This window comes from Ogataea haglerorum, assembly GCF_019207285.1.
Source record: "Ogataea haglerorum isolate 81-453-3 chromosome Unknown 81-453-3_NODE_6_length_583072_cov_95.821986, whole genome shotgun sequence".
Taxonomy (NCBI): domain Eukaryota; kingdom Fungi; phylum Ascomycota; class Pichiomycetes; order Pichiales; family Pichiaceae; genus Ogataea; species Ogataea haglerorum.
In genome coordinates this window covers 308,889-322,439 of record NW_025065156.1, presented here as the reverse complement: position 1 = coordinate 322,439, position 13,551 = coordinate 308,889, and the positions used below count along the sequence as shown (strand labels likewise).

The window sequence follows — 13,551 nt, the reverse complement described above, 5'->3', positions numbered from 1 at the left end:
CACAGCATGAGGTATGGGCTATGTATGAAGTCTTTACGGCACTATGGATATTTTACAAATTGCAGCACACATACCCCTTCTCTTTACTTGTAAAGAGAGATTGACTCATGAAAAATTAAATATTCGAAACCCCATATTTTCCCGGATAAACTATAAATGATATCAGTCAGGGCGCCAAGGGTGTTATGGTCCAGAAAGCTGTTCTCCACAAGTGCTGCTTCGCTTTCAAAGGTCAAAATCGAATCTGTGGCCCAGTTGAAGCCGCGCCAGTTTCCCCAATACGCCCAGAACCCGCACTCCTTTTTCAGAAACCTCGTTTGGCAAACACCCCCTTCAAATATTTTGGTGGTGAAAAAACCGCAGAAAGAGGATGTGACACTGGCCACGGCACAGTTCATCTCACACATCCATTCATCCTATCCTAACTGCACGGTGATAGTCACTGAGGAAGTTGCCAAAGAGTTCTACGAAAATCCTGAGGTGTTCAATAGGTCCGGCGAAAATGTCAAGCTGTATACGGGAAAGAGCGAAGAAATAGTTAGCAAGACCGACATGATTGTTTCTCTTGGAGGAGACGGGACTATATTACGGGGCGTTTCTCTCTTCTCAAACACACAGGTGCCACCAATATTGTCGTTCAGTCTGGGAACTTTGGGATTCTTGCTTCCTTTCGATTTCAAAGACTTCAAGGAAGCTTTCAGCCAGGTGTTCGAAAGCAGAGCGTTGATGCTGCGCAGAGAGAGACTGGAATGCCACATTGTTAAGAAGAGTACCACTACAGACTCGAATCCAAAATCAATGTACAAAAGTGGCTCGGACGAATTATCACAGATGCACGCCATGAACGATATAGTGCTCCATCGCGGGTCTCTGCCAAGTCTCATCAACCTGGACGTATATGTGAATGGCCATTTCCTCACAACAACCACCGCAGATGGCTTGATTTTTGCCACGCCCACAGGATCAACCGCCTACTCTCTTTCTGCTGGTGGATCTATGGTCCACCCCGTGGTTCCATGTATCCTACTCACTCCGGTGTGTCCCAGGTCTCTTTCTTTCAGACCCTTGATTCTCCCATCTATTTCGCACATCAAGGTAGTCGTCAGGAGCAAGAGTCTGAGCGGACCTGAATGCTCCGCAAAGTTGTCGATCGATGGGATGCCTCAATTGAAGCTCACAGCGGGCGACGAAATACACGTTGTTTCTGAGTCGGGATCCCTACTGGACCCTTCGTGGAACCTCCCGACCTCCTTATCACTGAAGAAAAAGACCACCACCGATGATGCCAAAACAGGTCTTTGGTGCGTCGCGCGTACAAAAGGTGACTGGGTGACGGGCATCAACAATTTGCTGGGATTCAATTCCGGTTTCAAAAGCATAAACGACGCTCATCCATAATAAATCTAATCGTGTTCTTTCACATAGTTTCCGTTTCCGTTGGAGGCGGGCGCAATAGCAGCCTCGTTAGAGTCTTTATTGAATTCATTTTTTTCGTCCCGTTCCAGCTCCCGCACCATATCCTCTGCCACCTCATTGTAGTAACTAGCGGGTATAATCGATGGAGTTGGCTTCTTCTCCGCCTCATTGTAGTCAGTTGAGTCCTTCGCTCTAACTGCGTCCTCATCTTTATCATAGAACTCGTTTTCAGGAACAATTCGCTCGTCGTGCGCTTTTTGAGAGCCACCTCTGGTGTCTATGGCCTCCTTAGTGTCCTCCTCAGGATCGTCGTCAAAATCCACAAGGTCCGGGGGAACCTCTTGCATTTGAACCGACGGAGCATGCTTTGTGTTTTCGAGGTTGGCGAAAACTTGAGTCAGGATTCTGTTCAGATACTCTGGAGAGTTGGCGTTGTGCATGTTCGACGGTCTAACATCCAACTTGTAGTCGGGTCCAAAGTATTCGTAGTAGTCGTTGAAAGGCAGCTCAGCGTCCAACAGTGTCTCGTTCAGCAAACCGGTCTCGAAAGCCCATGTTCTCGCCACGTTCCTCATCGTATATCCACCACCGCCGACAACCATTGTCGGCACGTTGAACGACTTCACAAAATTGACGCAGTTGGCATGTCCGCGCATTGAGAGATTGAAACAACCAAGCTTGTCCCCGGAAAGCGAGTCTCCACCACACTGGAGAACAACGGCAGAAGGCTGATACCAATCCATGATTCTCTGGATCACGGGCTCGAAAATAGACTTGTACGTAGCATCGTCAATACCGTCTCTTAAAGGAATGTTCACAGCGTGGTATTTTCCCTTGCCCACACCGATATCTCTGAGCTCACCTGTACCTGGGAAAAATTCTCCGTATTTGTGGAACGAGCATGTCATCACACGGTCCGTGGTGTAAAAAGCTTCCTCGACACCATCACCATGGTGCACATCAATATCAATATACAGCACACGAGGATGGTATCTGAGTAACTCGATGATACCCAAGACAATGTCATTCACATAACAGAAGCCCGAAGCCTCGGATTTCTTGGCGTGGTGCAAACCTCCAGCGTAGTTGATGGCAATATCGCACTTTCCTCTATTCAATCTAGCGGCTCCTTCCATCGATCCTCCTCCAGAAATACCACAGTACTCGAAAAGTCCGTCGAAAACAGGACAGTCGTCTCCCACGTTGAACTTGGCCTGTTCTTTGGTGAACATTTCTAGGTTGTCCGGGGTGGCTCTGGCAAGAAAGTCAATGTATTCGTCGGTGTGAAATTGACACATCTCCTGTTTGGTTGCCGGTTTGGCCCGGTAGATCTCCATTTTCTTGTACAGCCCATAGTTCATGATCAATGAGTGCGCCATCCTTATTCTGTGAGGCTTCATTGGGTGTCCAGCACCGTAGGCGTAGTTGCCCACGTCGGAGTCATAAAAGTATGCAACCCGCTTCTTGCTGCTGGGGTTCACTTTCAGCTCGTCGAAAGGTTTCAGCTCAAAGATCATTCTATTGTAAGAGATAAAAAAAACACCAACTTTCTACAACTACAGGGCAACATGGAAAATGTTGTCTTCGGTGCGAGGTGTACATTGTTCACATATTTAATTTTTTTGGGGACGCGATGAGCCACCTATGCGGGAGGAAGTGCAGAACTGGTGATTTGTTTCTGCAACGTCCTATAGTTCGTGATCTCCTGAGACAGCCTCTCCTGCAACTGTGTTTCCTGCTGTAGCTTGCGGTACACTGAATCGTTCACTTGAAACGTGAGGCCAGATCCGTACTCAGAGGAGGTGCGGATTGGTAGCAGCCACTCCATCCAGGTCATGCCCATTATGGAACACCAGTTTTGCTTGTACCCGAGATCGAATATGTTCCCGATTTCATGCGAATTCGCGTTCGAGCGATAACCCTGAGTTTCGTACGATTCTAGGGTCGTTCTGTTTATCAGTAATTGATATATGGTGAACAGCGTGAACACAGAAACACATAGCCACATGATGGCTCCCAGCACAAACACGAACATGGTGTGCAGCGAGAACTTATCCAGAGAAACACTTTGCAAGTAGTAGATCTTGTATAGACAGTATCCTGAGATAAGGGTAGCCAACCCGGTGTAAAATGACGTATAAATAAGAAATTGAACGAAGAATTTGTGGTTTTTGAACCCAATGCAGTCGGCAAACCATGGACAATGATGGTCCATCCGTAGAATGCATTGTTCACATGATGAGCAGTGGTGGCATCTATCAGGCTTCCAAACTTTGCACTTGTTGCAGAAACGATAGCCTCCATCTCTCTTCACCATCACTGCGTTTGATTTGAGGAATTCTGGAGGCTCAAGTCGGGCGTCTTGGTCAGGCTGGATACAGCAAAGCTCAGAACATTCTGTCGGCGAGCCTGGACCTACCGCCACCACCAAGTAATATGATATCAAACACAATGCCTCAAGTAAAGTAATAGTGACAAAAATGACCAATCTGCTTGCTGCCCCATCTATCACACTAAGGACCATTTTGAATACTATAGCATAGTAGGACCAGACAAGTAGTGCCGTGCACACGAACTTGGGGAATGTTGATGCAATGGTGCAACAAATTTGTGTGACAGTCACCATCGAGTCATAAGCGAAATAATTATTCGTTAACTTTATTTTTATGCTCGCTTAGAATATTTTACTGGAGTCTACACACTCTCGTTCACCTCATAAAACTTCTTGAAAATAAACGCCACCAAGTTGTCTGTATCAAACAGTACGCTATCACCAAACAGTTTCACTGTCTTCTTGTGTTCATATTGTAGGTTAAGGAAGTCGTCCATGGTGATCCTTTCATGACCACTAACACCAAGCGAGTTCTTGGAAATATCAAACGTGAACTCTCCCTGGCGCTCACAGCTGATGGTGAGATGAATCCGACTTAAGGCAAAAGAAGTGAGAGTAGCATTACAAAACTCAATCAGGATATGGCGATCCATCAAATGCTTGGCAGAGTGCTTGTAAGATCCGAATTTAGGAACGTATCCTTTCTTCTTCTTGAGCTCTTTTTCATGGTAATACTGCTTCGAGAAGTACTTGAGCAGTGGCCCCTTTCTCTTATGCACGCTCTGGTGCTGCATGCGCATCATCACCCTGTCGATTTCTTTGATGTAGTCAGAGTAAACCTTCGAACACGTTCTCTCTTTCTTCTTCAGCTTCGTCAGTGTGTCGATAACCAGCTTGAGTTGGCGCTCCCTTTCCTCTTTTTTCGATTTGTTCATCTTGATGTCGTGCGCTATTTCATTAAGTATTGCCTGGTAGCCGTCTTCACGACTAATATATCCATTATTCTCGAGTTCAAGAAGGAGTTCAATGGCCCGCTTCTTCAGTTGGGGGAATGTCGAGCTGTGGATCTTGCGCAATGTTCGCCTCTCCATGCCAAACTCTGGTAGGGCACTGTTCGCCTTCTCTTCTTTGATTATCTCTTTGAATCGGAGCTCGTCAAGCGGAGTGATCTCACTCAACAGTAAATCCAGCAAATCCGCTCCATCTTGCACTTTAATAATGTATATCAGGTATTCCTTCACCTCCAAGAGAGCCACCTTTGTACCAACAACTTCCGGATCGGTACTTTCGGCAATTGGTTGCAAATACATCTCAACCAGACCGTTTCTGGTTTCGATTTTGTTGTGATAGGATGAATACTCTTCAATCTCCATTAGCAAGAAGTGCAAATAGTCGTTTTTTTGTGTCACCAGGAGATCTTGGTGATCAAAGACTATTTGCAAAAATTCTGAAATGTCGTCCTTCAAGAGTTCCAGCTTGGGCTTCTGGTTGGAAACCACATCGTCATATGAGGATTTCATTTGATAAGCTTCTTCGATCGTGCCTACGTCAATGAGGTCTTTGAGGATCTTTCTGATTCCTTCCACAAACTCCTCGACAAACGGGTTCAATGGTTGCAAATATACATTCTCAGTGTTGAAAGGCCTCATCAAAACCAACTGGTTCAAGACTTTGGCAACTTGCAAGAGGTTGTTTCTAACCCTCGAAACATGAGACTCATCATCGACGATACTGTCTATATTGATTCCATAATTCTCCGGCGTGAGTAGTATAGGAAGCACATATGACTTCATGAATATCGAACCAGCAGCACTCAGGTAGAATCTTTCTGCTTCTCCTGGATAAAGTTTCTTCATTTGATCGTAGACTCCACGGCAGATCACTCTGATAAAAACTGGAACTTTGTCGACGAGGTTACCGATTGTTTTCATCACATCGTAAGAAGCCTCTCTCAGCTGTGTCAAGTTTTTCACAAATTGTTTCCTAGTGTCATCATCGTCAATTGGATCCATGTTGTCTAAGTCGTCCATGGACTTCAGAGTCATTCGACCTTCCAGTTCATCGCGCTCAATAATGTCTCTATAAATGGCTGTAGGATCAGCTTCGTAAGATGCGTCTTCGTCCGAAGCCACTTTCCAAACACAGTCGACCAAAATACTCTTTGCTAAAGCTCTCTCCTGAGGTGAATTGACATAAGTCATGAGCAGGGACTCCCAACTTTTTGTGCTTATATTTGATAGCGTCTGTCTGGACTTCAAAAAGTTTTTGAGCCGGGCAACGGAGCCCAACTGTTGGAAGCACTCATTCGAGGCAAACAATATTAATTGCATGAGGAGAAACTCTTCTCGCTTCGGAGCGGTCGATGCCGGTGCTGAAAAATTGCTGAAGTTGAAACATTTCAGAATCCAGTCTTCAATGGAGCCGCTGCTCAAATCTAAACTAACGGTCTCATTGTCGACTAGAGTCAGTAAATGGCCAAAATAACATGGCTTTGTCTGCAGCAGATAGAAGAATTTCTCGTACAATCTGGTCAGAGTTCTGATAGGCTTGATCAAAAGTTGCTCGGGGTGTCCTCCTAAACTCTTACTGAGACTTTCATTGAGATTGTTGGAGTATCCAGTTAAATTCATGTTTTCATCCTTGAATTTCAGAAGCTCGTCCAGAGAAACATTGTTCTTTTTCAGAAGCTGAATCTTGGCACCTAGTTGACTGAGATCCAGCTCCCACTGCTCGATTCTTCTTGTCTCCTTTGCAATTTCATCCTTGTACTTCTGGATCTTTTTTTCGTCCTCGAGTTCAGAGCCAGGACCGTCAAGCAAATTGATAAAATTCTTTATAGCTTTCAGAGGAGGGTTCTTCTCATAGATCAAGGACTTATAATCGTGCTTAGTGCGAGCGGCGCGGAACCAGTTTTGAAGCTTGATGATCTTTGCAAGATTATCGGGTCTCCTGAACCATTCTTCTCTATCCCTTATACGTTTCCGCTGCAAGTAGCCCCTAACATCGGACTGAAGGCCTGTAATCGATTCCTCGGCGTCCTGTAAATCATCCTGAAGAATCTCGATGTAAAATCTCTGCAGGACACCTCTGAATATTGTTTGTAGTTGTTTGACAGCAGATGCTTCTTTGTAGAGTTGTTTACGTTTATGCGCAATATCGTCCCTAACCAGTTTTCCTCTGCAAATAGCTAGCAACTCGTTAAGCCTATAGTCCTTTTCAACGTAGTGGATGGAAAGGTGTTCTTGACATGAAACACTAATAGGAAGACCTCTTCGTGGAGCCTTTTGTGCACGATGAGCAAGCTTATGCTCTAAATAGCTCTCATGTTCCCTTATCAGCTTTCCCCTGATGCAGGCTTGCAACCTGATAATTGCACTCGTTTGGCGAAGGAGCGCCTTTCTATCTGCATATTTCTTTTCTCTGGTAAATCCACCTCTGATCCAACTCTGTAGCCGAATAACCAGTTGTTCGTTTTGCAACAGTTTGGATCTTGTTGCCGAATATTTATCCTCTCGTTTTGCATTTTTCAAAATGGCCTGGAGCACAGAAAGAGATCTAGAGTTTGCCATGAGCGACTGGTGCGTGGTGGCCTTCTTGGATCTGGCTAACCTCCCCCTAATGAGAGATTGGAATATGATTATGTCTGGCGTGAATACCTTGAGCATGAACCTGTTTACGAACAATTCATAGCGCAAGAGGGTCCCGCGTGCAATTGCTTGTAGCTGGATGAGCTGAGCCACATAACTCTGTTCGCTTGCAGGCTTCAAGCTTAGACCATTGTCCTGATCGATCATAGAAGTGTATTTGGCATGAATATCGTCGATGTCAACATCAAAGTCGTCTTGGGTATATTTTTCTTTGAACAAGTGTCTAGCATGCGCAGTCTCTTCTATAGCTGACGCTGTGTCCACAACTTTGGCGGTCCTCATTGAGGTGTTATCCGGATGAGAGGTCAGTTGTGCTCGACTCTCTTCCTCAGACACCCTGGTCGTAATCAAGCTGTCGCCAAGGTTCACTCGGACCCCGTCGTCGATGTTCTTGAAATTCGGCAGTTTGAGGCCTCTGATTTTGATTTGGATCTTTTTGATGTCCGAGTCCTTGATATCATATTTATCTAAACGTCTCAACTGAGGAGCCTTGTTGGTAGCTGCCATCATATAGCTCAGTGCGTGCAAGCAGAAAATGACTTTCGGAATGTTCTTGGTCTCAAAGAGATCCGCTGTCTCAAAAATAAACATCTCTGGAAGTTGTATACTCCTGAGGAACTCGAGGAACACAACAATGTTCTCGGTAAACTTGAAGTACAAACCGCTTTTGTTCTTGTAGTTTGTGCCTGATGGGTTGTTCTCTCCATAGTAGATATTTTTGACTTTAGAGTAACCGAACTTCTGAGCAAGCTTTGCGACCAAAATTCCGTTTCTAATGTAGTCTTGAAAGTCGGCAATTGAGTCATTTTGCAAATCTATCCTGATGTCCAAACATTCTTCCATCCATATTTTGATTTCTGTCACGCGACACAAAAACTCATACGTTTGCAGTGACTTCCTATCATGATCCATCCAAGACCCGGACTTGGCAGGCTCTTCCTCCGTCTGAGATGCTAAGTCAGCACCTACTGGCGTTGACTGAAATTTCTTCGAGACCGACTCAACACGGGAAGTTTTGCGTAACTTGTTCTCGATCGTTCTCAACTTGTTTAGGTTCTTCAGTGACGGGGAGTTTGATATTGCACTGCTAATCTGGCCCATTGTCTTGATCTCGCTTTTGGTTGGCTTGTGCAGCGGTTCAGACCTAGGTTTATTGAAATTAAACGGAGCAGGAATGGGTATAAAGTTTGAGGCGTTGTTCTCAATGGTATCTTGCTCCTTTTGTTTAATCAGTCTTTTCACAGGAGAATCATTCTCCAGAAACGTTGTTTTCTGGGGAGACTTGAATGGTGTTTCATTTTCTTTAAGATTTGTAGTGGTAGCTCTTCTGGTTGGAGAGCTAGGAGTTTTAGTGTTATATGAGTTGGTTGGTTTCAGGGGTGACAAGTGGGGCATGCTAATTGCCTCCAAGTATTGGGAAGCCAGATTTTTCTTGCCATCTTTCCGAACAGAGGTGTTCATCGACATGGCTGAAAGAAAAACGTCTAGGATTAATTGTAAACATACAACTGTAAACAAAAACACGAGGTCTCAGGTGTAAAAAACTTCTGGTGCAGGGGTGTACTTATCTTCGTAGAGATGGGCTTGGATAGCGAGATCAGATCTGCCGAGTTGACTACGCTGGGAGAACAAAGTGAAAGAAATGCATTGATCCTATTCTCGCTTTGAAGCAGCATAAAAAAATAGACCAAAGTCCTGTCCTTAGCTACGAAACACGTTATCTTCACCCTCAAAATGAAGCTCTCAAAAAGGGTCTCTATCTGCTCATCAACTGGTATTCGGAGAGGGCAATGGTATGCTCAGAAGGACGTTGTGACTCTCAAAACCTAGTCTCGAACTTTCTGTCTGCGTCGATCGACCCGAAAGATTATAATTTTTATTTTATCGTGGAACTTTCTAGACGAAAAACTTGGTCGACTTTGGAAAGAAAGGATATTTCAATGAGCAGCATATATAAAGAAGCCTCTCGCCCCCCAAGTTAGACCGGGTTTTTTTTCTTGATAATCTGAAAACTGCAAAAAGACATCATGTCGAACAAAACTGAATCATATGAGTTCCAGGCTGAGATCTCTCAGTTGATGTCCTTGTTCATTAACACTGTGTATTCGAACAAGGAGATCTTCCTCAGAGAGTTGATCTCGAACGCTTCCGATGCGCTGGACAAGATCAGATACCAGGCCCTGTCTGATCCATCTGTGCTCGAGACTGAGCCTGAGCTGTTTATCAGAATCACTCCAAAGCCAGAACAAAAGATCCTCGAGATCAGAGATTCCGGTATCGGTATGACCAAAGCTGAGTTGGTCAAGAACCTGGGTACCATCGCCAAGTCTGGTACCAAGGCTTTCATGGAGGCCCTCTCTGCAGGTGCTGATGTGTCCATGATTGGACAATTCGGTGTCGGTTTCTACTCGCTATTCTTGGTTGCCGACCGCGTCCAGGTGATTTCGAAGAACAACGACGACGAGCAATATATTTGGGAATCGAACGCTGGTGGAAAGTTCACTGTTACTCTTGACGAGGAGAACGAGAGAATTGGCAGAGGTTCCATCATCAGACTGTTCCTGAAGGATGACCAACTCGAATACCTCGAAGAGAAGAGAATCAAGGAGGTTGTGAAGAGACATTCTGAGTTTGTTTCTTACCCAATCCAATTGGTCGTCACCAAGGAGGTCGAGAAGGAAGTTCCAGAAGAAGAGGAGAAGAAGGAGGAAGAGTCTAAAGACGAAGAGACCAAGGAGGCTAAGGTCGAAGAAGTCAAGGACGAAGAGGAGGAGAAGAAGGAGCCTAAGAAAGTCAAGGAGCTTGTCACTGAGACCGAGGAGCTCAACAAGACCAAGCCACTGTGGACCAGAAACCCATCCGAAGTCACGCAGGAAGAGTACAACGCCTTTTACAAGTCGATCTCCAACGACTGGGAGGACCCATTGGCTGTCAAGCACTTCTCTGTTGAAGGTCAATTGGAGTTCAAGGCTATTTTGTTCATTCCAAAGAGGGCTCCATTCGACTTGTTCGAGTCCAAGAAGAAGAAGAACAACATCAAATTGTACGTTAGAAGAGTGTTCATTACTGATGAGGCTGAGGAGCTTATTCCAGAGTGGCTCTCTTTCGTCAAGGGTGTTGTTGACTCTGAGGACTTGCCATTGAACCTGTCCAGAGAGATGTTGCAACAAAACAAGATCTTGAAGGTCATCAGAAAGAACATTGTCAAGAAGCTTATTGAGACCTTCAACGAGATTGCTGAGGACCAAGAGCAATTCGACAAATTCTACACTGCCTTCTCGAAGAACATCAAGTTGGGTATTCACGAGGATCAACAAAACAGGGGTGCTTTGGCCAAGCTGTTGAGATTCAACTCTACTAAGTCCACTGATGAGTTGACTTCTCTGTCTGACTACGTCACCAGAATGCCGGAACACCAGAAGAACATCTACTATATCACTGGTGAGTCTATCAAGGCTGTTGAGAACTCTCCATTCTTGGACGCTCTGAAAGCCAAGAACTTTGAAGTGCTGTTCTTGGTCGACCCAATTGACGAGTACGCCATGACCCAATTGAAGGAGTTCGAAGACAAGAAGCTAGTGGATATCACCAAGGACTTCGAGCTTGAGGAGTCTGAAGAGGAAAAGAAGGAGAGAGAGGAGATCACCAAGGCTTACGAACCACTGACCAAAACTTTGAAAGACATTTTGGGAGACCAGGTGGAGAAGGTTGTTGTTTCCTTCAAGCTTGTCGACTCGCCAGCTGCTATCAGAACTGGACAATTTGGATGGTCTGCTAACATGGAGAGAATCATGAAGGCCCAAGCTTTGAGAGACACCTCCATGTCAGCCTACATGGCCTCGAAGAAGATCTTTGAGATTTCTCCAAAGTCTCCTATCATCAAGGCATTGAAGGCTAAGGTTGAGGAGAGCGGTCCTGAGGACAAGGTTGTCAAAAACTTGACCACCTTGTTGTTTGACACCGCTCTGTTGACTTCTGGATTCTCTCTGGATGAGCCAACCTCGTTCGCCAAGAGAATCAACTCTCTGATTGCAATTGGTCTCAATATCGACGAGGAGGCTGAGGCTCCTGCTGAACAGGCTACCGAGGCACCATCTGAAGAGGCTGTTGCTGATTCCGCTATGGAGGAGGTTGATTAATTCATGTGATCGATTTTTAATGGTGTGTTAATAGCTAATGGTAATGTAGATACATTGAAACATTATATCAAGTCCGAAGTAAATAAAATAGTACGGTGTTCCGCGTATTTTAATTTTGTCGGTATTCGGCAAAATCGTGCAGGAAGAAGAAGGCTTTTGAATTGTATAGCCCGAGATTATAATAATTAACTAATATTTGGTCTCACTGGACATTGCTGGAGTTTGATGCCCCATCCAGTTGACCGCTTAATTCAGTTCTACAACAGACGTTTCGCTAGCATACCCTGTTCGCCACCGCCACAAAGACAATCCAAAAGACCCCTACTATATTTATTATTTTTCAGCATCGGGCTTTACATACTATATCCCACTATATTCCCTTCTCAGCAGTACGACATGTTTTCGAAAAGGCCGGACAAGCTGACTACCGGGCTCATCAACATGACCACTGACTGCTTTGCGAATGTTTGTGTGCAGGCTCTCGCGTCTCTTCCGGGACTCAATGAGTACCTGAATGCCATGACTGAATTTCGGAACTCTCTCATTGAGCAAAACTCCAAGCTGCCCTCTTTTGAGCTCCACCAGGCGCTCATTCATCTTCTGTCCAAACTCCAAGAAACCGTTTACCGTCCCCGTGTGCTATCAGTGTGGGACTTTTTGCATGTTATTGAGAAAATCTACAACAGCAAGATATCTGTAAGCCAGCACGACGCGCACGAGCTCTTGCAGCTGATATTGGAGACGTTAGAGAAAGAGCATGTTCAGTTAAGAAAGACGGCCCCGAATGTTCCGGAGTTCCCATTCAAGGGCGAGGTTTCCTCACAGCTGCGTTGCATGAGGTGCGGTAAGAAGAGCTCGACCAACTACAATCCGATGATGATTCTGTCTCTCCCTGTTCCACAGGAGTCGTCGATTGACTTGGAGAGCATGCTCAGAGGAAGCGAGAGTGACATTATTGATGACTACTCGTGCACAAGGTGCAAAATTAATTATATTCTCAGCACTGCGAAGCAGAGCAGCCCTACGTTGAACAAACTTAAGAGAAAACTCAATGACGAGCTGCTGATAAATGACGACCTGGAGCCTGAGCTGGACGAGTTTGTGCAGAGCTACGAGGGCGTCAAGTCCCCTAGCGTGAAGTCGACGGTACACAAGGAAACCTCAATCATTCTGCCTCCAAAGCTGCTGGCTGTCCATCTTTCGAGATCCATATATGACACGCAGGCCAGACGCAACCAATGCAACGTGGAATTCAAAGAGTTTCTGAAGTTAAACGTGGATACTGCAGAGATGGAGAGGTTCAAGAGTATGGACCAGGACCAAGACGATTCGACAGATGAGGAGCCGTCGCAGCTCACAAGGGCGATCTCGTCGATCCTGGAGGAGAAGCCGGGCAGCGAGTTTTTGGAGGAGTCAGAAGTGCACTCTGATGCAGAAGACGAGAAACAAGACGACCAAGACGACGACGATGACGAGGAGCTGGAAGACGACGAGGACGACGACGACTTGGCGACCAAGATGGAGGGCCACAATATCAGTCCGGCCCCGGACGGCGGCATCAAGACTATCACGTATAAACTGAATGCCGTGGTGCGGCACCAGGGGTCTCACTCGCTAGGACACTACGAATGCTATCGGCGAAAACCTGTGTTTTACAAGAACGCCGTGACGGGCGAGTACTACCATAAGTTCCCAAAGCTGGAGGGCGTGGAAGACAACGCGAAGGAGAACGAGGAGGAGGGCACCACAGACATCAAGAGACAAAGTTCAATGTCGAAACTACGCTCGAGAGTGTCGTCGCTGGTGGGGGCCACCAGGCCAAGGTCGCCGTCGGTGTTTGAGAACGCGCAGCCAGTGGTTGCGCACGACAAGAAGCTTGCCAGCTCGGTGAAAACGCCGTTTTGGCGTATCAGCGACTCGAAGATTACCGAGTGTTCTGTTTCTGAGGTTATGGACGACTCTCGGGCCGTGTACATGCTATTTTACGAGAGGATCGATTGATAGAACAGTCGCACAT

At 45.8% G+C, this 13,551-nt stretch overlaps 6 protein-coding genes across 6 annotated transcripts; 3 read left to right on the top strand and 3 right to left on the bottom strand.

Annotated features, from left to right (window-relative positions):
• Positions 1-156: 156 nt before the first annotated feature.
• On the top strand, positions 157-1,398 carry KL911_002499 (uncharacterized protein; the record flags this gene model as incomplete). The annotated part of the gene is made up of 1 exon (XM_043197574.1): positions 157-1,398. One exon carries the CDS (start codon positions 157-159, stop codon positions 1,396-1,398), a length of 1,242 nt encoding a protein of 413 aa, XP_043054779.1.
• Positions 1,399-1,403: 5 nt separating this feature from the next.
• KL911_002498 (uncharacterized protein) lies at positions 1,404-2,933 on the bottom strand (the record flags this gene model as incomplete). The annotated part of the gene is made up of 1 exon (XM_043197573.1): positions 1,404-2,933. One exon carries the CDS (start codon positions 2,931-2,933, stop codon positions 1,404-1,406), a length of 1,530 nt encoding a protein of 509 aa, XP_043054778.1.
• Positions 2,934-3,058: 125 nt separating this feature from the next.
• On the bottom strand, positions 3,059-3,940 carry KL911_002497 (uncharacterized protein; the record flags this gene model as incomplete). Its single annotated transcript, XM_043197572.1, has 1 exon — positions 3,059-3,940. The coding sequence occupies one exon, from the start codon at positions 3,938-3,940 to the stop codon at positions 3,059-3,061; it is 882 nt and encodes a 293-aa protein (XP_043054777.1).
• Positions 3,941-4,110: 170 nt separating this feature from the next.
• Positions 4,111-8,862, bottom strand: KL911_002496 (uncharacterized protein; the record flags this gene model as incomplete). Its single annotated transcript, XM_043197571.1, has 1 exon — positions 4,111-8,862. The coding sequence occupies one exon, from the start codon at positions 8,860-8,862 to the stop codon at positions 4,111-4,113; it is 4,752 nt and encodes a 1,583-aa protein (XP_043054776.1).
• A 560-nt stretch (positions 8,863-9,422) lies between these two features.
• On the top strand, positions 9,423-11,534 carry KL911_002495 (uncharacterized protein; the record flags this gene model as incomplete). Its single annotated transcript, XM_043197570.1, has 1 exon — positions 9,423-11,534. The coding sequence occupies one exon, from the start codon at positions 9,423-9,425 to the stop codon at positions 11,532-11,534; it is 2,112 nt and encodes a 703-aa protein (XP_043054775.1).
• A 396-nt stretch (positions 11,535-11,930) lies between these two features.
• Positions 11,931-13,535, top strand: KL911_002494 (uncharacterized protein; the record flags this gene model as incomplete). The annotated part of the gene is made up of 1 exon (XM_043197569.1): positions 11,931-13,535. The coding sequence occupies one exon, from the start codon at positions 11,931-11,933 to the stop codon at positions 13,533-13,535; it is 1,605 nt and encodes a 534-aa protein (XP_043054774.1).
• Between the last annotated feature and the right edge of the window lie 16 nt (positions 13,536-13,551).